Source organism: Bolinopsis microptera, chromosome 1 (genome assembly GCF_026151205.1).
Source record: "Bolinopsis microptera isolate Bmic1 chromosome 1, MBARI_Bmic_1.0, whole genome shotgun sequence".
Lineage (NCBI taxonomy): Eukaryota > Metazoa > Ctenophora > Tentaculata > Lobata > Bolinopsidae > Bolinopsis > Bolinopsis microptera.
In genome coordinates, this window is record NC_087072.1 from 19763654 (window position 1) to 19788323 (window position 24670).

At 39.2% G+C, this 24670-nt stretch overlaps 4 protein-coding genes across 8 annotated transcripts in view; 2 read left to right on the top strand and 2 right to left on the bottom strand.

Annotated features, from left to right (window-relative positions):
* The window catches only part of LOC134824059 (collagen alpha-2(IV) chain-like), a 34441-nt gene extending 32963 nt beyond the window's left edge, over positions 1–1478 (top strand). The window contains exon 7 of the mRNA XM_063835753.1: positions 151–1478. Within this exon, the coding sequence (XP_063691823.1) occupies positions 151–345 (195 nt within the window). The 3' untranslated portion in view covers positions 346–1478. The remainder of the gene's footprint in view (positions 1–150) is intronic.
* LOC134824065 (uncharacterized) overlaps positions 1–12573 on the top strand; it is a 96506-nt gene extending 83933 nt beyond the window's left edge. The window contains exons 2-6 of the mRNA XM_063835767.1: positions 10110–10216; positions 10885–11009; positions 11332–11524; positions 11678–11802; positions 12290–12573. Of these exons, the coding sequence (XP_063691837.1) occupies positions 10114–10216; positions 10885–11009; positions 11332–11524; positions 11678–11802; positions 12290–12391 (648 nt within the window). The 5' untranslated portion in view covers positions 10110–10113 and the 3' untranslated portion in view covers positions 12392–12573. The remainder of the gene's footprint in view (positions 1–10109; positions 10217–10884; positions 11010–11331; positions 11525–11677; positions 11803–12289) is intronic.
* Positions 1236–8410, bottom strand: LOC134824034 (integrin alpha-8-like). The gene is made up of 13 exons (XM_063835701.1): positions 7914–8410; positions 7632–7769; positions 7089–7482; positions 6796–6937; positions 6514–6677; positions 6257–6396; positions 5595–5773; positions 5089–5246; positions 4702–4824; positions 4382–4461; positions 3585–3888; positions 3303–3458; positions 1236–2630 (listed from the first exon to the last, which is right to left on the bottom strand). Exons 1-13 carry the CDS (start codon positions 8291–8293, stop codon positions 1752–1754), a joined length of 3237 nt encoding a protein of 1078 aa, XP_063691771.1. The 5' UTR covers positions 8294–8410; the 3' UTR covers positions 1236–1751.
* Positions 12533–24372, bottom strand: LOC134824013 (serine/threonine-protein kinase Nek1-like). 5 transcript variants are annotated; one of them, XM_063835661.1, is made up of 24 exons: positions 24105–24372; positions 23813–23915; positions 21424–21515; positions 21125–21273; positions 20835–20933; positions 20341–20520; positions 19959–20140; positions 19245–19369; positions 18971–19030; positions 18672–18785; positions 18410–18513; positions 17811–18001; positions 17601–17724; positions 17387–17486; positions 16731–17216; positions 16303–16471; positions 15572–15975; positions 15109–15387; positions 14448–14843; positions 14110–14218; positions 13916–14005; positions 13633–13793; positions 13314–13476; positions 12533–13070 (listed from the first exon to the last, which is right to left on the bottom strand). In XM_063835661.1, exons 1-23 carry the CDS (start codon positions 24219–24221, stop codon positions 13324–13326), a joined length of 3987 nt encoding a protein of 1328 aa, XP_063691731.1. In that variant the 5' UTR covers positions 24222–24372; the 3' UTR covers positions 12533–13070; positions 13314–13323. The 5 variants fall into 5 exon arrangements, with proteins under 5 accessions (XP_063691731.1, XP_063691721.1, XP_063691747.1 ...); XM_063835651.1 differs by having other exon boundaries at positions 12533–13118; XM_063835677.1 differs by having other exon boundaries at positions 12533–13118; positions 16731–16913; positions 24105–24371.
* Positions 24373–24670: the final 298 nt, after the last annotated feature.

The window sequence follows — 24670 nt, forward strand, 5'->3', positions numbered from 1 at the left end:
TCAAGAAAAAAAACCACTTACTACTTAGGATTAGGAACACTTGGGGTGCCACATTTTGCTTAACAAAATAAAAATGAGAAAAATTAACACTTAAACCTATCGAGGTTAAATTTAACGGAGTCATAAACTATTCTTCATCTTTATCAACAGGTGGTTCAAGCATCCAATGTGTGGCTGAGAGTGGCACACAAGGAAGGAGGAAAGAACACCCACTCTCGGGATACAATCAGTGCCAAGGAAGCGTGGAGGAAGATCAGCAGATGTCGGATCTGTGCTCTGTACACCCCAACCTTGTGGCCGAGGGACAGGCACCCCATCGGTGAGGAGCATAACGGCTTCAAATAGGGCGGACACTTGTAGGACATTTAGGAACTGATACTAGGATTCTCTAGGACTATATCTTTTGATAGGCCTAACTAGAAGTTCGAAATTTAGGCCAGATCATAGACCAGAGGCGCAACACGCCATGTTGGCATAACAGTGATTTTAAAGTTGCTATAATGCTCCCTGAATAGAGGCCAAAGTATGCTGGTGTAATGTATGCTATGAAAAAAGGTGTTCAGAATTTTAAGCTTCCCCGAGTATGACTCGGAGCCACGCACGATCTTGACTTGTTATTTATATTAGTAACGTTTAGTAATTTATATGTTTTGAAATCTCAATAGGTGTAACATAGTAGTTTAAAATTAATTATACGGTGGATTTATTTACGAATTTCTTCATGTGTGACTGACGATCACTGTAAATTAAACTTGTGAAGGCCTGCTTGAGAAGCAGGTCAATTTTTAGAGGTCTTTGAAAATGAGAGCAACGATTTAAAATTATGCAATTACTATGATGTTGCACATGAAGAAAGTCGAGTCACTCGTAATATAAGAGTTTTACGCTGTAATCGTTCTGGCCTTTAAACGAGTTCATGGTCATGAGCGTATAAATTTGAACAGTTTTCTATCAAGTCCGAAGCTATGAATGAAAATGCCTACCGTTAATGACTATTTTACGACCTATTTTCATGAAATTCCATCCCTAGTTTTAATAGGGCTATTGATTTGCTATGATATGCAATGCTGTTATTTTTGTAACCTTATAGGTTCTCGAAATTTCCCCTTCCCTGTATAATATTTGTCTGGATGTTTCGTAAGTTTAGTTAGAGTTTTATTTGCTATGCAGCCGTATTCAAAGACTTGAATTTGAACTGATAGAAGACTAGAGGGACAATTCGTACAATTTTGTTCAGCTCATTCAAAATAATAATTCCAAAATTCAAAGCTGAAATCTTCCCTTCAATAATTCTCGACTTCGATCAATTCAACTCAATCTTGCGATGTATTTAGCGATATTTTAACCTTCCCTACCCCCTTCACCTCCCACAATTCTAATAATTTAGTACAATTAGTATTTGTAAACGATTTTCTTAAATCACTAACATCGTGATATTATATGATCTATTCAAATTGTGTTTTAAACCTAATAACAAAGTGTTTGATTAGTTTTACATATCAGAAAAGGGCGTATTCAATTAAAACATTGGCCATCTTATATAAGTCCCGTCTGTTTCTTCTAGACACGTGTTTAAGACAACTGAAAACGAATCACAAGTATGAAAACTCCCTAAAAATGCACGGGGTCTGTATTTAAAAAACGTGACAAAGTCTGACAATTATATAATATACACCATCACCACACCTTTTGGACAGATCTTTGACAGAAAATCCAAAATTAGCTCCTGCAGTCGCGTAATACAAATGAGGTCACATGTTAAGCTCATCGCAGAGAGGGTTTCTAAATGCAAACTGAGCCTCGTCGTCCTCACTATCCTGAATGTACGGCTCAACAGCCAGATCATGGGAATCGTCCGTAACTTCGATGGTTACTCCGGGATTTTCTTGACCGTAAAATTCAGCGGGAGGTCTGTTCCGGTTAAAGAAGCCCACCTTGTAGAGGATGATGACGATGAGGGAGAGGAAACACAGGCCACCTGTGATGGAGCCCACAATGATCCAGATACTCACTGGTCTAACCAAATCAGCAACTGCTATCACCTGAAGAGGAATAAGAACGGGCCCGGTTAAGCTGTTAGACGTCAGATCTGCTCCAGAGTCCTTGTTTGCGACCCACGCCCGGACGGATGCGTTGATCCGAATAGGTTCCTGAAATGTGAGCTCCCAAACGTAGGAAGTTAGCCTGATCCCCACAATGTCCTTAGTTAGTTTAGCTATGGTGCAGCTTATGTTAATGCAGTGCACATCACGCCCGCACTCATAGGACACACGCTGAACAGTGTCTTCATCAGGTCGAGGGTCAGCTAGTAAGGAGTCCTGTATTTCTCCCAGTGTAGATGGTCGAGGTAATCGGGATGAACGTTTGGTCCTTTTTGTCTTACTAGCGGTGGGTACATTGTGGACATTCAGGAGGTCCACTTCGCAAACGATGTCGGTACTGGAATCAACTTTATAAGGATAGATAAAATCCTCATTTTGAGTAGAGTTGAGAGCGAAGGGAACTTCAATTATCAACTCAAGATCATGCAGCTCACCCGGTCCGTAGTTTATAGGAAAGAATTGCGTTTCCAGAGCTCCACTTTTACTGATATCACTAACAAAGTTTACCTTCGTTTCTTTATCTCTTATCTAAAGTATAAGATGGGAATTACATAAATTGCAAATTTGATTTTTCTATCGATATTTTTATTCTTATATCTTTATATACGGCCAAGATATTCCTTTATCACCTTAGAAGAATTTCTGATAGGCTGAAACCAGATAAATACTCGTGTAGTTATAACCTACGGCTACAGGAAATTATTCGGGGTTTCAAGTATTTCTGACGTTATACTTTTGGCCTTTTTGGGGCTTCTCCACGAGCTGGATGAAATTAAACATCAGCTTTGTTGGAACAATCATTGGAAGCGAGATATGGCAACACGTGAACTATCTTCAATTATCTTATTTTTTAAATGCTGATTTTTACGCGACACCCCGTGACGGTCACTGCGTAATACTAATTATCTGTACCAAGTTTTTAAAATGTCAACCAGAAATATCTCAAACATATTTGTGTTTAATTTTCTCTGTGCCAATGTCAGAAGTAGAAAAATCCTGATTTTTTGACCTAATTAGGCTTCATTATACGTATCAAAGCCGTTTGATAAAATCTTGAAACCTTGCCAACTTCCTGAAAAGCCATTATAGCCTGATGAATATAAGCATCAAGCACTGGCTGCTACAATAGGATACGAGTTGAGTCAGGCTCAAAATTCTATTCAATTATAAAATCTACCGTGGAGCAGTCCTTTAACATACCTCGAATGGAACTTTGTACCGGGAGGATGTTCCCTGAAGTTCTAACCGTGCTAGCCGTCTGAGGGTTATATTCTGTGTCATGACATTGTTGTCAGGGTGTTTGTCTTCACTGCCCTCTGTCACCAGTTCTGTTCGAATAATCACTTCTTTTGCACCCTGTTTTAAGTGTCGAGATTGTAATTTCAAGCAGGGTGAAAAGTAATAAAAGTTGGAGGATTGAACATGACAAATATTAACATTGTTAATACTGATCAGTTACGAACCAAATTCTATTTCATTCACCTCAGCCTTAACTCCAGTAACTGAGTATTCCACAGAAAAGTTGAACTGTGTCTCATTGGTATCCATCCGCTCATCCAAGCCACAGTAATAGTTCCCCTCCCTCACAGAGAAGGGGGTACATATCGACAGCTTCGTACCGTCTGCTCCTCTCACATTCTTAATGTACATTGAAGCAGGCATGGTGATGAGAATGTGAGAACCGAAGGGTTTGCCCAGGGATATGTTTCTTGTGATACTGTAGTTGGACCAAATAAGTTCGTTGAATCCCGGGTAGAGAACTCCAGCTCTAGTTCCGACCTCAGCCCTGATTAATTCCTCCGTGTTAAAAGTTATAAAACTGTGATTATAATTCCATATTTAGATTTTCTTCCATATTTAGAACGTTTCTCCTAGAGTAACACAATGGCGGCTTATGATATCTCACAAACGTAAAATCACCCCAGAAATCGTCAAAGTGCGTCTTAGAAGTCCTTTCAATCTCGTCAAAGTGCGTCTTATTAGTTTTTAAGAATTTATAGTTCAGGAATACTAATGATCTTATAGATGACGGATGACCAGGTTTTTAATTTTTATTAGGAACAAGTCACCTCATTTACTGTCGATCATTCCAGAATAATCCACCCAACTTTTTGATAATAATCTTTGATCTTCGAGCTTTTACTCATAATTTTCACACAATTCGGTTCTCATATTGACAGTCGTGTTGGAATAATATTGCGGTAAGTAAATATCTTAATGAATTATTACTTGAATATATTATGCATAGTAAAATCACTTAACACTACAAAATGACGCACTTGTCAAGGATAACTCCAGGGGATGCCAGTCTAAGGTCAGTTTCACAAGTAGCGTTAGCACATGCTGTTTTAATCTTAACCTGTAAAAAGAATTTTTAAACCATTAATGACAACAACCTGTTGCGCAAACAAAAGTATGATTTTTACGTCAGAGAGTATATTCTGGATAAATTGAGCGGAAAGTCTTGATTTAAACACAAAACTGTTAAACTGAATGCTGTTCGGTTCTTTGAAATCCAGTTCTCTCGAATTGGAAGTGTCACTTCTATTTCAGTATGTAATTGGTGATAAGTTGATATTTATAATAGCTGCTATTCGACCTGTGATATAGCGTAGGGATACCGAGAAACGTTCAGAGCCAATCTATTCTCGAATTTTAGGGAAGGGAGGACAGTAGCCTCTGTCTTGATGCTTATCAGCTGTGCAATGTTCGTTATCTCTTCCTGATAAGTTTTAAAACTTGATAAGAAAGGCGTAGAAATCAAAGTTTTAATACTAACGGTTTTAATTCCCAATCTTTGTTCGAGGTATAAGTATAACGAGAGTTGTGATTTTAAACTGAGGAAAGTTTAATCACAGTTCTAACGCTCAGCAGTTATCATGAAAAATTAAAGAAATTATCTATGAGAAACTAGTCAATTATCCTCAATTTCAAGATATCAAAAGAGCTCTAGAAAATGTGCTCTATATCCCAAGTTCCCTGTTACCTCGAGGAATATCTTCTGGTGACTGCACATTTCCTTCTCACTCCCGTACATATAGTCCGTGAAGTTCTCATGGACCACATAGGTTTTTTCTTCCGAAAATCGAACTCTCTTGGTGTAAATATCATTTTCTGTGTCCAAACTATTTGTAACCCTAATACCTGACATCATGATGACAAGTGTAATCAAACATTCAGTTATTAAAAATACTTTTTTGCAGATATTGGAAAGATATTAGAAATAAATATTACTATTACTAAATTAGGCATAAGTATTAGCAAATTATGATTCTTGAATATTTCTTGAACATGTGAAGACCTACAACTGGTTATGTCAAAATTAGAACGATATACTTAGCAATTTTAAGTTTTCATGACGCTGTGAATATCACGTATGGAATGAAAAAACGTCAAGACACAATTAACGCCTAGAGTCTGGGAATCATTTTCCTATCCTAATTTACGCCTATAGATTCAGCTTTTTATCCTAAATTTGATAGAATAACTCACTGAATCCTCTGGATGCATCAACCTTCTGTCCCGGTTCTGGTAGATACTTAACACAGAAATGCAGATTAAAACAAGCAACAGTCACATTCTCATTGGGGCATGGGTCGTTCTTGTCGATCAGGTTGGCAGACATGTTTGGAAATGTCTGTTTTATGTCGATATTGATGATGGGCGCTGTTCTGCAATGAGTTGGGTGGCATCAATCACAAATGAGTGGGCTTCTTCACGTTATTATTGAAATTTATTTATGATGGGATCAGAAAGAGGAAAAGGATACTTTATCACTTTATAAGTTGTTTGCTTCATTGAAAAAAAATGTTTATAACTAGCTGTGTATATGTAATTGCAGAAAATACGTGTGATTCTCCATCGTGATATCTGATAATTTTTAATCTTTTAATTCTCCTCCCACATTTGATTGAGCTATTTCTGGCGAAAATCACGTGAGGAATAAATTAGACGGAACGCTAATCTTCATTCCATAGAATCACTCAGAATAGAAAATTAGAATCAACATGTTTTGATGAATCAAAAGTTAAAAAGCAGCGGTTAATTATAATTTTATCCATCTTTTGCTTCTATCAAGAAACAATGTGATGACTGATGAGGCGTAGACAGAGTACAGAGTACAGGGTGTTACAAGACTCGTGTATGTACGATACCTGTAGATAAAAGCTTTATCGGAAGGAAAAGCACCTACTACCATATCTGGATACCCATTATCATCAATATCACTCCCACCACTCACACTGCTTCCGAAACCAAACAGTGGAGCCTTGGCTACAGGGAGAGGTGATATGATCTGCAAAAAAATCAGGCCTTAGAGTTAAAGTAAAGTTCCTGAAGGCCATATTGTATCAATGAAGAGGCCAGAGAGGCAGAAACAGTAACTTTTCTAGGACCTGTGAGATTTAACAACCTGAACAGGTTTACTGAAGGTTGTAAAGCCTTTTTTAGCACCCAGATAGATGTAAACCCTGCCAGCGTCAGGGGAGAGGTCTGATGGTGCACCCACTGCTAGGTCGTCTAGCCCATCCTTGTTGATGTCACCGAGCACTGAGACAACAGCTCCAAATCTACTCCCTGGTCACACATTTTATATTGAGAATAGTGGATAGGCTGGATCTTGTGTAAGTCACCTTTGGTAATCGGAAGCTGTGTATAAATCTAAAGTCAAAGAAAAATAAGAGTAAGCAAGAACCTGATTTAAAGCCAGTTAACTGAGCTCGAGGAAAGGAAGGTTTACCGGGAGCATATTTGTTAACTTGATAGACGTAGATCTTCCCCCGGTCGTAGTCGCCAGATATGGTGGTGTCCGAGTGGGACGGTGCTCCGATTATCACCTGATGGTTTATATAAACAAGTAACAACCAACTAGTCCTGGTGGATATCTTTTATATAAATATCGAGATCATGTTTTGAGTTCGTGTAATGAACAAGCATGATTGCATACATAGGCCATACGGGTAAATTCGTGCAGAATGTTGTGCTAACCTGAAGAGTAGAAAGTTTTGTGTATCCACAAGTTACAGAAGCACCAAAGTATGATCCAATCTGATGACCCATGGCAAATTGGGACGGGATCACTCCGTTATAAACAGAACCATAATACTTGATGTAGTCAACTTTACCCCGTATATTTTTGGATCGAGGAGCACTGACAAAGAGATACGTAAATTTATCTTGTTTATCATAGCACGAAGCCGAGGAGTAACCAAAGTAGTCGTAGGTCCGAGAAAATTTCCCGTCTATAGATACGCTTTGCAGGGCATTAGCCCCAATTTTTGAGTCGTAGAACATAGTCCTTCCCTTCCAATTCTGGTATCCCACTCCACCGACAGCGAAAAACTCATTGTTATCGTATGAAGAAGATATCCCCGCGCTGCATCTGTGATAAGATTCAATTACACCTAAATCAAGACAGACTGAGTTGGAACCTGCAATCTATGACCAACCTTTCACAACGTATCGAGGTTCCCAATAATAGTATTTCATATTTCCTGTTATGTACATTGTACATGATTATTGATAACTTACCTGTCTGAATCAACAGCCATGTAAATACTGACACAGAGATCAGGTAAAAGTTTAGTTTTTCCGTCAGGTTTAATGATCCAACATCTACCTCTCATCCCTACCTCGTTATCTGTTTTCATTATTCCTCTTTTTGTGTACCTAGGTGACAAGATCGTATCTAAAACATAGAGTAGGAGGATACTGGCACTTCTTAGATATCTTGGAAACAACACATTCTACCACTGAGATAAGATGTCATATCTTAGAGACAATTTTCACTATTTTTATACAAAACAGACGTACCTGTGTGCACAGGTTACAGCAACAGAAGTGGTAGGATCGACAGAGAGGGTGACACCAGTCCACTGCCCCTCTTTCACCTCATCCTTAACTTCCGGAATGTTGTCCACTATCACCTCCTTGCACTGATAACCACTATCACCCTCACCACTACTGCAATTATACACTGAGCCCCAGCTTGCTCCGACAGTGCCGTCTTTAAGTGTGATGTTAGCTGTGGGGGCTCCGACCAGCACCCATCTGGAGGCTCCAGACCTCTGGACAGCGGTGGAGTAACCGAAATATTCTCCGGGAGATTTTCCAGTTAGAGAAAGAGGGTCGAGGATGTCGATGTTGTAAGGATGAACTGTTATTATCAAGGCTAGATATATCAACAGAACCATTAAAAACAAATTGGATTAATCTGGATCGGTCTAAATAGCAATGCGATTGTTCAGGAAATTTGTGAGCAGTCCCAGAACAAATATAGGTCAACTTCTTGACTACGAGTACAAGCAAATAAGTGCAATTTGAGACAATATGATACAGTCAGTATTATATTGAATTACCAAAACTTGTGTGCTGTACACCCTTCAGCAGATATACACTGACACTAAAGAACCATGGATACATGTGATGTAAGCTGAGAGCTTACCTGACACAATCTTATCAGTCTTTCCGTTTTTAGGGCAAGCATTTTTAAGTTCCACGAATTCTATCCATCCAGATATCGAGATTGTATCTTTCAGCATTTTTTGCCCGTTTTCAAAGCCTCTGCCTACATGCAACACTTACATCATATCATTTGCTAATATCAGGCATCAGACACACGCAATTGTGTTTTTACCTTTCACCTTTATTATTAAGTTATTAGCCTGACCAGGATGTATGATCAGTTATATGTAGCTTATGTACGTGGTATTAAATAATAAACACTCTTAAGGTTTACTGATAACAAATTAACAAAATCGGCTGATGTTTTTAAATAGTACCTTACAAGACATATTTATAACGTACGAAATGTGGCGGTTTTCCGAAAATTTCGCCATATTTTCGGACCGCCAAAATTTCGGTCGTCGTAATAGAATCCGTCGCATTATCTTTTAGCTTATTTCAATGACTGTGCCTTCACTGCTTTATTTTGTTTCTAAAAAGTAATATCAAGTAAAATAAATAAATAAATTCTGGCATCTTGGGACAAATTATCACCACATCAATGACGAATTGAATGTCAAGCAATACAGTTTAAATTTGCATTAAAATACATGTATGTGCTAACATGAAAGTCTTACAGTCTTAATACAGACTAAGTTTGAACATGATTTTACCGAATTTCAGAAATTTCCTTATATATTACTGCTTACTGTCACAAAAAATGATGAAAAATACCCTTATTTTCTGTGACGTCCGAAATTTGACGGTTTTTGTTCAATTTCGCCATATTTTCGGACCGCCAAAATTTCGGTCGTCGCAAATTAGTCCGTCACAAAAAAGTCTTGTAAGGTACAGGAAAACCCATAATTTTCCCTTATTTTCTCGCACACCATATTGAATTTCTATATTAAATCAACAGTGCACTCACGGCAGTCGGTATGGGAAGTAATGCAATTCATCTATATTTCACTGCAACATTTTCTGGAACAAATTTCAGTGCTGTATAATAAGGAGGGCTGTAATAATTGAAAAAGTTTGCATACTTTGTATTTGTAATTACTTCCATGATGGATTAACCTCCTCCGCATTTTTTTGCAGCTATGGCCCCGATTTCAAATCATGATCACATTAAATCTGGAACACAATTGATATTTTCCACTTCAGCGGGTCAGTGCACAGCGTGGTGCCAGGTGAGGCTGATTGTAATATAACACTGCCTCTACTGAAGTACAGATCTTGTTAGGGTTCCTCTCATTTAAATTTTAGAGGATCCACAAATTGGATATTTTTCTTTTATCGCGTTTCAATCAGTGATGATTCTTTTTCCCGTAGACTGCCATAGGAATATGGCTATTTTGAAGCTATTTTGTGGTCCAATTGTAGAAGTTTGACTGCGATTTTCGAGATTTAACGGTTCGATGAACAGTTATCGTTTAAAACATATATAATCGTTATTTAAGCTGGGTTCTAAAAGGAAGGCGGTCAGGGTTGTTCGAATCATAACAACTTATAGACCCCTAATTTGTATATTATAAGATTTGATACCCCGCCAAATATCTACAACCCAGAGATGACGTGGTTATCGGAAGAGATCGAGAAGTGTGTGGTCCTGCTCGTGGCTAAACAGAGGTGTGGTGACTGCGATGCTGCCAAACAGTACTGTCTCAAGGCAGGTTGGTCAGATTTGACGCCAAATTACCCAAACAATGATCCAAATGATTGGTAAATTGAGAGATATTTAAAATGACTTGTCCGATACGAAACCGTAAATTGAATCACTCAACCGAACGAGTATTTCATCATATCAACAATAATTAATGATACTATAAATATCCGGCGCTAAAAGTAAAAAAGTTAAATTAGCATAATGAATACCATAGCACTGCTGACCATAATTGCTTGACCTCATGACCTCTAATTGGCCCTCAAGCTCCGCCCCCAAGGACTAAGATAATACCCGACAAAACGTGATGATCAAGTTATGAAGAAACGTGACAACATCACTTACGATACATGTACAAAGTTCCGGGACATAGGCTTTACTTTGGGTGATCTATACCTGACGATCTTAATATGTGATTTAGTAGACCAAGACCTTGTCCTAAAGGCCTAGAGGCTAGACAGCATTAAAACTACAGACTCTGTCTGGGTCCTTGTTCTGTAGCTGCTTAATGTCCTGCACGGGGCTACCCGGCCATTCGAGGATTAGAAATACGTAACCTTTAGTAACGGAGTTTCGGACGTTACGAAATAAGAGGGTTTCTAACACGACAACAATCCTGTTCATCCAGTTCGTGAGCTTTAAAAAGAGAAACAGCAGGAAATTTACCCTCCCGCGCAGGGTTCACGGAAAGCGAGATCATTATACACGAGGTCGGAATCAGAAGGGACGGAACAGAAATCCTGGCGGAAGCGGGAAAACTTACCAAGTCTACATCCTGCCCACTTATCTGGGTCAGGGGGAAGGTTAGAAATACTTTCACTTTCGTTTTTAGTTCGCTGTTATCAGAGGATAGAGATTACGATAAAACGAAGAATAAAATACCAAGTAACAACTTTATATGGTATATGCACTAAGAAACCCCCTGACCCCTGTTCAAATTACTGTTACCATTGGTTACTCGCACGCGTTACATTAACAAATTATAATGGCTATGGGCAATGGATATAAGTTTTATGAAGACACGCCTGATATTGCGTTACCTTCAGCTTCGGTCTTCGGAACACACCCGGGTACACATGCATTGACCGTATAAGGAATAATCAGCGACTTATCTTCCCTACTCAGGTACTGGGCGGGTTGGAGGAAGCTAGGCAGGCCTGGTTTGACGGCACTCTACCTAAAGCTAAGTACGACATGGTTCTAGAACAGGCTGCCCGGGAGATGGTGGCTCACAGTGCCACTACTAATACTCTGGTCGTGTTCAGTAAGAAGACCTGTCCACCTTGTACAGAGGTCAAGATCATGCTCGAAGAAGCTGGTACGTGTTTTCTGAAGTTTTAAGTTACGTAGCGTACTTAGCTGGCCCTGAAACTGAAAGGCTTTGAATACTGCCATGTGCGCTAATTATTGAATATTGAATTTTTTGCGATTTAAAACCCAAATTACTTCAACAAACTTAAACACGTCACAGGTTTCACGAAGGAACAAACGAATGTTATCACCATTTCGGACTGGCCGTCCATGGATCACATCCAGGAGCATTGTAGACAGATAACAGGAGAGAGATGGACCCCCCGGGTCTGGATTAACGGCAAGGTACTTTTTATTTCGTTATATCTCAGTGTTACTGTTAGAGACGTTACTTGTGGAAGTCGTCCAGTTGGAATATTATACTATTATAGGTGGCCTAGTGGTTAGAGCATCCGCCTTCTGCGCAGAAGGTTCAGGGTTCGATCCATTGGATCTATGCGATCTCCTCAGCCGAATGATAGGAAACTTAATCGAGGGTTAAATGAGGAGGGGTACCTGTTAAAAGTTCAAGAAACTTCCTAGGATACCCCTTCAGTGCATACTGTAAAACATAGTACTATTAACTATTAATATTTGTTGAGTAAATTTTGGGGCCCAATGGGTGTCGATATATTGGCATTTTGCGGAATTTGACATTTCACAATTCCTACAGTTTTACTATAATAGATATTTTACTCGTAGATTATTTTTTTTAATAGAATCGTATGATATTCTGAAGTTATTTTCCTATTCAACGTTCCTAGCTCATTGATGTCATATACTCATTACTCAGGCAATGGGAGGGATCAAAGAGGTAAAGCCCATGTTTGAAAATGAAGACCTGCACGCGCTAGCGGACAGTCTGGCAGGGAAATCGGGTCCGGTCAAGTTGTAGACACCCATAAGAGACAAGTCTAGAGGGATTGAATTATGTGAAAAGATTCGCTGAATTTTTCTTGATTGAGTGTTGATTAGTATTAGAGGTTTCAGAGTATTTTACCTTGCACGGATATAGAAACAAGTTTAAATGCAGATATTATTATTGGTAAAATGAATTTTCAGCTATCAATTTTATTATCGAAATGTATTTACATTTACTAAAAATAAAAGATAAGTAGATCTATTTACACTTTACAGCCTAGCGATTCAGCAGCGTAGAAAGAAAATGAACGTATAAAAAGTGGTCAATAAGTTAAATCTATCCCCGGTCATCCAGAATGTTTAAAAAAATCTGATGCTTTTGCTCACGCCAAAAGAAGTCTGTTAGTGACAAGGACAAAGAGAAAATCAGAAACATGCTTCCAGCATTAGGCTGAACCTAGAAGGATTCACGTGAAAATGTGCATCACATCTCCACATGGAGCCGTCTGAACTATAAAGAGACGAAGACACATTGATTAATCAAGTCCAGATCTTGCTACATTTAAACTAGAGTCCTGTCCTAGAGGATATCATCAACAAATACATCAAATAAACATCATGTCAAGAGAGAAGCGCTACGTCACGTGGTTAACTGGTTACGTCACGTGGTTACGTCACGGCTGAGGCGAGGCCGATGGATTAAGAAACTGTGTCTGGAATAAGGTTGATTACGGAACTCCATTCGAGGTTGTACTAGAGATCTGAAAAAATAAACTTCACATTCAGCCTTGTTTATTTTATTTCAAAAATTTCTGAAAAAAGTTTTGTAGAAAATATAAAGTACAACTTACAATTTAACTTGTTAATTGACAGATATTTAAATTTTCATGGATATATTTATAAAAACCCACATACGATAGAAACAAACCAACAAAAATGAATAACAACAACCTTACCTGATCTTTGTCACGATTTATTCTCGGAGCAGAAAGCACTGTCAGCCATTACCAAGTGTAGGATAGCAGGGAAGAGGTGTTGAGCTTCACCGAGTAGAGCTGCCACTTTGTCTTGAACTTCCTTCTCGAACGAGAGATCCTCATCATCGCTATCCTGCACTTTCTGAAATATTCAGAAATCTTAATAGTGCTGATATTTTATTGAAAGCTGAGTTGTGCCATTTTGGCGTTCTGGGGCATTTAAAATAAAATATATAATTTTTCCGGAAAATAAGAAAAGACATGACGTAGTAAAAAACTGTTGACGTAGAGGACCGACCTGTATAATATTGTAAGCCTGGATAAGGATCTCATGACCTATCCGCTTCTCCAGTGCCTCCCTGGACTGCTCTAACCGACCGAACACGCTCTCGTTCTCCCCAAAATTCTCGTCGTCTTGACAACTGTCGTCAAACTGGGGAGACTGACTCCTCTGTGAGCCTGGAAATGTTCTTTCTATCATCTCGAGTAAAATATTAGAGAACTTTTAGACATTTTCCGAGGATTGTTTGAGTAAAATCTTTCGCTATTTTTGGTTAACTGTTGACTAAAAAGATACTCACAATTTTTAGAGCTGTCTGCATCATTAACCTCATCACTTTCGTCATCACTAAAAGGTGACTTGCAGGTCCCGAATGTAACGTCGTCATCGCCTGTAAAGGGGCATTCAATAAAGAGGCATTTTTAATGGGACGGATTTTAAGATTCTGAGACTTCTAGGGATGAGATATTTCAGATATAATTATCTAAGACTCACTTGGCACGTCGTCCAGAACACTCTGCAAGCTCTTCACAAGCTCCAGGTATTCTTCTTCCTCGGAATCAGACTTCACTGTGTCCTCAACATCACTGTTGTTTTCATTTATCTGAGGAGAATGGACATAACCATTAGACGTTTTTACCTAAACTGTACTAAGTGTTCCGTTTTCCGTTTGGACCAGAAAAGCAACAGTTTAGACTGGGAAAAATAAAGGAAAAACTGTGGGCTGCCCTTACTTTTCCGACCTATTTTTCGGCTAAAACTTTGACAAAATTTCATCGGAGCCCAGAATTATTCTGCTATGTTCTGACTGAGACAGACTGGCGATCACTAACCTCTGCCTGATCGCTGCTACGAGAAATATCTCCCTTTCTCTGCGAGTTGGGTTTTATCACAATCTGAGGAACACCCACAGGGGTCTCGCTCATTGGCGTGTGGTATTCAGAGGCCTGGGTGCTAAACTTATTATGGGGAGTCCTCTCGATATCCTTCTCTTCCTCTTCAACTATGACCTCAGTTTCAAGTTCGACGTCTTCATTGTCAGAGAGAGACGTTTTCTTGGCCTCATTGTCGTTAGCATCATTGAGGTCAGGTAAGGATACGGTACGAAGTTTTTGAACATCTGTGTCGAATGTGCCGGTCGCTAATAAGGCAAGTGTTGCCTCCTGTTCTTCAGATTGCAGTCTCGATAGGACCGACTTTGCATCTGCGGCTTTAGTAGGAGTTTGCACCTAAAAATAGAACAAATTTTTAATAATCTTTCCTCAGAAAAATGTTGATAAACAAGTACTTGATAATCGAAATGTTGTGAACAATAGGCGTATTAAACGATTGAGGTCAATAAATTTGTGTTTGATAGTTGTGCTTGCAACAATAAAATGCAGATTGTGCAGCTTGCAAAAGCCACTCCGTACCACTGCACCACTTGAGACCTCTGACCTTATAAATATAAGAATATATGAAACTGCAGGTGGCCGATCCGCCTCCTCCACTGACCTGATCAATAAATGAAACTGCAGGTGGCAGATCCGCCTCTTCCACCGGTCTCTTCAACGGGGACCCTGAGGGCATCACTTGACTTTCCTCGTCTGCATCATCTGTGTAGTCAGTGTGCTCTACTGCTACGGACTGATTATTATCGGATCGAGAAGGTTCAGCAGGCTGTATGTCGCCAGATTTGTCCCATGCTCCCCCTGAAGAGTTAGGCCCAGTTACCCTGATACTAGCCCCCAAGTCCTCTACCTCCAAATCTGCATCCTCAACAACTTGGGACACCTGACAGGAGATTAGAATGAAAAATAAGATTCGAGAATCAAATTCATATGACGCACAATTTTCATATAATTTTTAATATTTTGTGGCTATTTGGTATAAATAAAGGTTCCTTAAAATGTATCGGAACTTGCCACTGAAATTACAAAGATCAGGCAACAATTCAATGCTATCAATATCCACTGACCTTGCTAGGGCTAGTGATTGTTTTAGATCCGGTGCTATCTTTATTAGATTTCCTCATCTTATTAGACTCGTTCAAAATGTCGTCCATATGCTGGAAATTACCAATACCACCAAACAGATCGTTCTGTGTGGATTCAGGTGACACATCCTTCTTTTCTGGTATTGGTGGTTTAGCCACCGAAACGACTGGCTTCTCCGGCGATACTGTTGGTTTTGCTGGTGATACTATTGGTTTTGCTGGGGACACTATTGGCTTTGCTGGTGATATTGTTGGCTTTGCTGGTGATATTGTTGGCTTTGCTGGTGATATTGTTGGCTTTGCTGGGGACACTATTGGCTTGGCTTGAGATGTTGTCGGCTCATCCGGCAACCTCTTATCAGGACATGCGGATGAACTGGATGTATCTGAAAGTTCAAAATAGAATATTTATTGAAAACAGAAAAATAATTGATATCGTAATTGTAATCACGCATGACGTAATTCGATCTGTAAATCTAAGAAGCGCAGAGATAAGGCTTGGTCTGAAGCTAAGATGAGAAAATTTTCACCTGTATAACTGGTGACAATCAGCAACTAGTTTTGATGTTATATTTTGTTTGGTTTGATACACACGTGAAAATTACGCGCGAATAATAAATCGATCGAAATCTTGTTACACACGATGCTGACATCGCGACTTTGTATAGGCTTAAAGACAATGCCTGCTAGTAAAAAAGCTGAGCCGCACAAACCTGCGACTAAGTAGGTTCCTGGTAGAAGTGTTTTTGCGGAGAGTTTCTCAAACAGTTCATCCTGTTTGGGAGATTGCCACTTTTTCCTCTCTTGGTATCTGGGGGATATGAGTTCCTCATCATTCTTAGGAGCGCCCCATTTCTTGCGTTCCTTCCCAGACGAAGCGTCCTGATATTATAGGGTGTGTTCAATATTGAGGACAATTTAGTGGACAGTTTACAGTACCCGCGCTATTATAGCCTATACTAATCGATACTCTAGCAGATCGACATTCAAATCGATTACAGCGAGTGTAAAGTGAATGATAATTTGCATTTGCCAAAACATGTGGAAGTAGAGATATAATGCAGATTCAAAATCAGGAGGGAAACGTGCGAGAAACCAATGGCAACTCTCAAATTAACTAATGGCTGTAAAATTTACTCACCGACCCATCTGAATCCGGTTTACCGAGAGCATCTTTCCCGATGAAAACCACATCTGCCTGATTCTTGTCCTTAACAAAAGTCCCACTCCTCTTTTTGTCCTCCTTCACAACAAAAGCTGGCACATTTCTATCAACTTCTCCAGGTTCCTTAGGCATTATTTCTTCTTTTGGTATCTGTGGAGGCTGTTCTGTGTCAGTTAAAGCGTCCCCAGCCGTGACACATGACTCGAACTTATTGGCCACTTTGCTGGGCCTAATAGGCCTGTAATCAGGGCTGGGTTTGGGGGCATCGCTATTTCCCTGTTTGGCTGAGTTAGCGGGGTTATCTGATGATTTGGCAGGAATTTCGGGAGTTTTAGCAGGAATTTCAGGTGTTTTAGAGGGTGGAATTTCTGGAGATTTAGAAATAACAGGGCCTTCTTCTCTTCTCTTTCTCCGTTTTTCAAGCTGAGCTTTGAGTAGAGCGGCTTTCTCGTCGGCCTGTTTCTGGGTTATTTAAACACTTAGTTCACTGACACATGACATACCAACATACCAAGACCATGTTAACTTCAGAAAGAATACATTATGTAAATTGCGTTTATCTTGATACCAGTAAAACTGAACGAATGACGAGAGTATAACCTCAGTTTCAGATTACTCTTACAGAAAGTTACCTTCAGCGCAAGTATTTTCTTTCTCCGCTGTTCAGGATCATACTCCGATGGAGGTCCATCATGCTTTTGCTTATTATTTTGTCGTTCAGCGAAGTTATTCCTGGAATGCAGATGAAAGTCAAGCAGACATTATTTGTACATCGATACAAACTATTTTAAACAAGTATTGCAGTATATAATGGAACCTGATATGATTGAAATAATGAGAACACACTTTCTGATAGCGTCAAGTTTTTCAAGGTATTCCTTTTCCTTTTGATTTCGTCCAGGTATCGCGAATGGTGGACGGGGGTCACGATGGTTCATTGGCATTGCACTGCCTTCTACTTTAGGGGGGCCTGAAATAATCATTAATGTGTCGGCGAGCGTGATTCATCGGTTTGAAATTTATGGGCGATAAAGTTTATAGGAAAAAAAAGCCAACCGTTTTTGGCGGGATTAATCTTGTAGTTCCAGTCATTCACAGCCCATGGTGCTTGAGCTGGTTCCCTCCGCTCTGCCGCGACCCGGTGCTTATTCGCCTCCGCTTCTCGCTTCCTGTTCAGGAACTCCTGGATAATCTGTTCCCGCTCATTTTCACTTACAACCGGTTTGTGGTCTTCATCACGTGTAACTCTGCAATTCAGGGAAAACATGATTAACAAAAGCAGATCTGCGAGTAAACACTAAACAAGCGCACAATCCTTCTTGTAAAAGGCAATTGCAGTTTACATTTCAGCTTGCAGAGCGATGCATAAGATAGCTCAATTGTTTAACTTAGCATTTTTTAGTTTCCCACAATAAGTTTTATATAACAAAGATAGCAATGTGCATGAGATTGGAGTGGGAATGTGAGACAGAACTTATTCAAGTATCTCCGGCTAGTTAAAGTTTTGCATGTCACTGATCTCTGATATTCTCTTAAACCAGTCCCAGTCCAGTTAGACTTTTAAAATCTGGGCAAAATCTGGTTGAAGTAAACAGGAACTGATTTTCACTTTATGGGCCACAAAAATAGGAATCAAGATTTATTAGGGTACCCACATGTTTTCTTTATCATCCAGTTTAGCTTTTTTAGGTTCTGGATCCACCATGTGACTAATCCAATCCTTCTGTGCCCCAATAGCATTCCTCATTAGCTGGGCTTTCTAAAAGTGCTTCTTTGTACATAGTTACTCAAATTTAGATAAATCCTAAATCTGGTTCTAGTAAATAATTTAAATTTCCAACAAAGGAGTAAAATACATCGCCCAACGCATAGCTAATCACAGCAACTTTCTAATCTGCTTTCTTGAACTGTTGATACCTTTTGTTTGTCCTGAAGTTCTGCCTGCTTGGCACGGACATCTTTTAGTTGTTTTTCTCTGTTCTCCAGATCAGCTTGACGCTGTTTTCTCTTATCAATCTCGTCTTGTAAGTGCTGAGGGGAAAAGTTAAATGTTCTAACTAGTGATCTACCTGTTACAGCAGCTCGAGCAACGCCCAACGGTTACAATTTACATGAAGCAAGCAACATCATTTAAGGAAAAAGATGAATGGTAGCGACGGTTATCATTAATGAGAATATTATTAAACATGTTTGAATCCATGCAAATGTAAGAGTACCTTATTTTTGTTGTTTCCGATATTTTTCCTGGCACAAACTTTATTCTGTTTAGGAAAAACCTGTTGATGTTTTTAACATGCAAAAGATAGCTAATTTATAAGAAATTAACATTGATCACGTGCTTTTTTGCAGAAAATGATAAATAAATAGGCAAAAATGTTTAATCAGCCATACGACATCATGCGAAATTAATAATACTTCAAAAAATAAGTTCCAAAAACAATCGAGTAACGGATCATGTCTTATTATAAAACTCAGCACCAAGTTTCAAACCTTCTCTCTCTCCATCCTCTCTTTCCTCTGTTTCTCTCTCAGTTCAGTGAGCTTTGCAGCTGCACTCTTCGGTCTCACTCCCGCATTTACTGCTCCGTAGATCTTTGCGGGATTGTGTCTCACAGCTGTAGAACAGGTAAGTGTTTTATAGGTAGGATAGCCCTGGCACTGCGAAAGCCACCCCTAGGGTGGTCATTAACCATCCTTACTTTCCAAATGGCCGATCTTGGCAGAAATCTTATAATTGCAACCAAATAAAATGGATCAACTTAATTTTTTCCACTAATATTTTGAAAATTGTCAGCTTGAAATTCTGGGTTTGATAAATCGATTGATTTTCTGTTTTGTTTTCTAATAGAGGAATGAACATTATTATAGTATGATTTAATATTCCCAATATTATTATGATGTGTAATAACGTCAGTTCAACAGCTTAACAAGTCCACATTTATCACTACGTAACCACTAGTTATTACACATGCTTCAACGTTACGTCATGTTTACATTAATAAGCATGTATTGATCAATAAGCTGTTCGTTTGAGAATAAAGTCACTGGAGAATAAAAATACTGGACTGTAGACTTGATTATTAGTTGGGAAGTGAATCTAGAGCTAAAGAAGAAGGAGCATAACATTTTTGTTATTGTTACGACTTCAAAAGATGAAGAATTTCATTTCCTCATAGATCTTTAGTGTGTCCTTTATCAACTCACCCGGTGGAGGACCGAATGCTGATTTAGCAGGATTATTCTTCTCTGGATTCTTCATTAGAACCATGTTACGGTGTAGAACTGTGTGACTGAACTCCTCTTGGAGGATATCATCAGGTAGGAACTTCTTCACTCGCTCGAAAATGAACGGCATTCGCAGGATAGCATTTATCGAGGGACGAGCACTGAGGAGCGAAGTTTTACGTTTTAGACCTAAGCTCTATAGCAAGGAAACAGCGAATTGTGTGATAGTTTAAAATTATGAGATGATTCGAATGCTACATCAAATTTAGTAAAGACAAACATAAACAAAGATAAACATAAACAAAGATAAAATCAGACACAAAAGATGCAATATTGTCGATCATCTATAAAGTAAACCAACCTAGGAGCACGTTCAAATAGTTTAGAGATAAGACCCCTGAGGTTCCTGCTGTATCTAGTACTGACGGGAGGGTAGTTTCCTCTAACTATCTTCATCACCAGATTCTTCATGTTCCCCGCTTCAAAGGCGTGTTTTAGTGTGGCTAGCTCGTATAGCACACAACCTAGCGCCCACACGTCGCTAAAAGGGAATGTTAATGTTATATTCTTCATACCTCAACCAGTCATCTTGTTGGCCTACAGCAGCGACCATTCGGCCAATCATATGACCACAATTCGGTGTCACGTGTGATAACTAACTTATATCACCTCCCCAGCCACAGTGGTCTAGTCAGCTCGGTGGTCAATTAAAATATCAGTATTCAGTCGATAAGTTACTACACCATTCAAATAATCTATTCAAAATAAAGATTAATTTGCGATTTGAATAATATCACTCATGCTCTTCTCTTGAAGAAAGAGGGCTCTCCAGGATCAGGAGTTTGCTCCACTTACCTCTTATTATTGTATGGTCTATTCTCACAGATCTCAGGGCTGAGGTAGTAAGGTGTGCCAATACAAGTTCTAGCTAGCTCTGCTGTGTTACGCAGCACCCTGTCCAGATTATAGATTAGATTTATTTGTAGTTGGGGGCGGAGGGGAGGGGGGGCGGGGGGCTAGTAGGTACATTCACTTATTCGTGCAACAAATCTTGAGGAAACCTAAAATGGTTTGTACACACACTTAACTTATATTAGATTTTAAACAGTACAGGTGTATACTGTATAACAATAAAACGAACTAACCTAGATATACCGAAATCTCCTAATTTAATGGTTAGTTTCCCATCAACGCTCGTTAGAAATATGTTCTGAGACTTGATATCCCTGTGTAGAATCTTACGGTCGTGCACGTGTTTGATAGCCAGACAAGTCTGTGCAAACCAATCCAAGATCTGAGGAGAAAGTTAGTAATGAAGAAGTAGACAAGAATCAAACTGAAACAATGGTTGATAATAGTAAACAGCATTAATTTATTAATTCGTTCTGAGACATGTAAGCTGCTCAAGTGTGGATGATTACAAGCATAAATCTGAGTTTCGGACCTGTTCTTCGGAAAAAAGTTGACCTTTCTGTTGGTTTATTGTATTGAACATATCACCTCCTTCACAATAATCCATCACAATAGACAGTGACCCTGAAAGACGTGTTGTTATTAACAATTATTGAATATCACGCACATAACTTCATGAGACAAGTCTTCCCACGAGTACACACCACATAAAATAAACGTAACGTCACGTGACGGAGAATGATCTGAAAATCAGAGATTTTGGCGGACATCAATACATTTTGTTAGATAATTCGAGTGATTTCCCAAAATTTCAAGTTGATTAAACACAAATTTTGGGAAATCACTTGAATTATCAAATCAAACGTGTCTATAAACTTTAGAGTTCCTAGTTCAAAGCGTTCTCACTTATGGCGACAATAGTAAAAATCAATGAAATTTTGCGAAACTTTCAGAAATTCTAAGTTTGACCCATATCTATATTCTCTGATATATTTGTGAAATTCTGACACGAATTATTAAAGGATTGCGTGTGGGTAATTACTTTTGAGCCACCCTGTATATATAAAGAAGGTACAGCCTTTCTTTAAAGACAACATGGTTGAGACTGAGTTTCCCAACATCTATTTACAGTTTTTTACTCCATTGATCACCAGCTGAGCTATTGTTCTCAACTCTACATTGTCATCCCCCGCAATATGTGCTTTTAAAAGGAGAGACATGATCGCCGACAAAAATATCAATTTTAGCACCATTTATCACCTTTTCTCACATGACTGAGCTCTACATGGGGAGGCTATATCTCGCTGCTATATCTCGCTGCTGATACAATAAAATGATAAAACTAAAGATCAAAGAAAACAAAAGAATAAAAATCGTTCCGGCTGGGGTTAAATACAAATTGATCATTTCAGCACTTTCAGTTTCTCTTTGCAAGTCTCTGCTCGATAAACACCTTGCACTCGGGACTGGCTCCTGCAACGTTTCATTATTTTCAGTTTGGTTATAAAGCTCTACTTGGGACCTCAAGCTCAGGAGAATGGTTCATCTAAAGACGATAACCACCCTCTTGAAGATAACTATCGCGCTGATAATATTTCCTGGTTCAAATAGCTGTTACAGCGAATACACTGTTGTAAATTCGGAACCCTTCCAAAAGTTCTCCCTACCTCCGGGGAACCAGTGTTGGGACTACTGTAAAGTTCTGGAGGATTGCCAAACTTTCATAATCTTACTGGACCAACTATCGGAGTGTTCATTGCACAAGGAAAGATTGAGTGAACTTGATTATCATACTGACTCAGAGTCGTTAGCTTTTATCCTAGATAAAAGATGTCTTTTCAGACGTTTTACTCGGGACTCAGAGGAGACCATGAACAGGAGCCAGGAAACGGGGCTGGTTATCCAGAGTGCGGAAACAGGACAGTGCGTGGGGGTGAACATCACAGGATATGAGCGTCTCAACATCAAAAGAGCTATGGGATACCCACTGGTTTGGAGCTCAGCATGTGACCAAACCTGGGAGTTCAGGTCTGTGACGACCGACGGTCAGTCAGTTCACTCTGGTTGCAAGAAAACAACAGTTCAGCTTAAGAACACCAATATTTGCATCACTTTGTTCATCTGGGTGGGGTTGACGATGCCTAAAGCATTCCTCAATACTTGTAAAACTGCGGAGGAAAAAGAGGAGCAAATATTGCTGCTCTGTCCCGCAGTGAGTGCTTTAGAAGGGGACGGGGTGTGGTCCCTGATGCAGTATCTTCCCCGATATAACTCCATCGCCCTAGTATCTCTTTTTTCCATCAATCGCACCACAACCCTGAACCGGGTCCGACTTTCTACTGGAAATGAACTAAAAGATCCAACAGCTGCTTGTAGGAATGTAAAAGCAGAAAATGGGCGGGCACTGCTGGACGTGTCAGTCCCGGTATTCCTCCCTGGAGAGAGAATCACTGTAGAATGCGATGAGGGATTCGGAGTGAGGGGTGACAAAGAAACTTATGACAACAGTTATATCACCACCTGCTCTGAGCACATGGATCTGGATCGGTGCTCTCCTCTACCTAAGAAAAGGGAACAGAGATGCTTTAACCTGGAGGATCTTGAGAGGAGTGAAACTAGTGACAGGGATCTTGGGACATTCTTGTTGGTTATTGTAGGGCTCACCCTATTTTTAGACCATTGATTGTTCATAAGTTTTGGACACGTGCACTTGTCTACTTTGAGTATGAAATCTTATATCAGACACGCTTTTTACATTTAACTTGATAGTTTCTTGTTCGGTATAAGTATACAAAATTCAAATTGAACACACATATTATTTGGAATGCAGTTTTTATAACTTTCAAAAATTATCCCGTGCTTGACTAAATAACTAAATAATTCTAGACCCAAAATATAATTTTAAATCAAATCAAACTGACCTTTCTCCTCAAAAGAATCCTGATAGGAGACGATATTGGGGTGGTTCATTTTGGCGAGCACACTCACTTCTTTTCTTGCCTCATCCTTTTCTTTCTGTGTCATCTGCAGATACATTTTGAGCCTTATTTCATTGTGCATTATAATTATCTCGTTAAACCTTCGTCTGACAGTTTCCAGGTTTGTACTTATTTGATGTTGGATCAGTTAATGTATCAATAGGCTCATACATTTCCCCCGTAATATTATAATGAGAATGTGTGTTCAATTGCACCAATTTGATGAATAGCATACCTTTGATATTCCGATCTGTTTTATAACATATTTCTTTCCGTCACGTTTGCTCTTGACAAGAAGTGCTTTTCCAAAACTCCCTTCCCCGATGTGACGAATAACAGTGTACTGATCCATTGTACAACTAAGAGAAGCGTATCTGCTTTACTCGAATATGTGTATATATATTATATAAACGTAGTCTATCTATATATGGTGTTATTCTACTGCACCAGATATCATTCTCCCATCCTAGTTTAGGGTTACAAATTAGCTGTGAAGTTAAAATTATTTGCAAATGATCACATTAACAACCATATAAGGAATAAAAGCAAAGCTAAGTTAATACACTGCGCAAGGCACTCTTTTGATGAGGTGAGGTATGGCTTAAGTTCAAGACGTTCACTATAACTCATCTCTAGTTTTTAACATCTGCCACCTGCGTTTATATATTGCCTCGAGAGTTGTTTGGACGGAATTATTGCTGCTGAAATGGAGTTTCATCCCTTCACAAAGATTTTGATGGTGATATCCTTACTTTTAGCTGCGTTTGTATTCTTAACTCAAAGACCTGTTGTTATCAGGGA

What these genes read in the sequence shown, in the direction of transcription:
- LOC134824034 (XM_063835701.1), bottom strand. Translation starts at nt 8,293, where the DNA reads ATGGTTCTGTTGATATATCTAGCCTTGATAATAACAGTTCATCCTTAC. An exon ending in GTTAACTGGCTTTAAATCAG is followed by an intron (nt 6,678 to 6,795) that starts GTTCTTGCTTAC and finishes ATGTGTGACCAG; the next exon opens with GGAGTAGATTTGGAGCTGTT. An exon ending in GATAAAGCTTTTATCTACAG is followed by an intron (nt 5,774 to 6,256) that starts GTATCGTACATA and finishes AACTCATTGCAG; the next exon opens with AACAGCGCCCATCATCAATA.
- LOC134824013 (XM_063835661.1), bottom strand. Translation starts at nt 24,221, where the DNA reads ATGGATCAGTACACTGTTATTCGTCACATCGGGGAAGGGAGTTTTGGA. An exon ending in AACTTTTTTCCGAAGAACAG is followed by an intron (nt 21,274 to 21,423) that starts GTCCGAAACTCA and finishes CTTTCTCCTCAG; the next exon opens with ATCTTGGATTGGTTTGCACA. An exon ending in GTAGCAGCGATCAGGCAGAG is followed by an intron (nt 14,219 to 14,447) that starts GTTAGTGATCGC and finishes CATTCTCCTCAG; the next exon opens with ATAAATGAAAACAACAGTGA.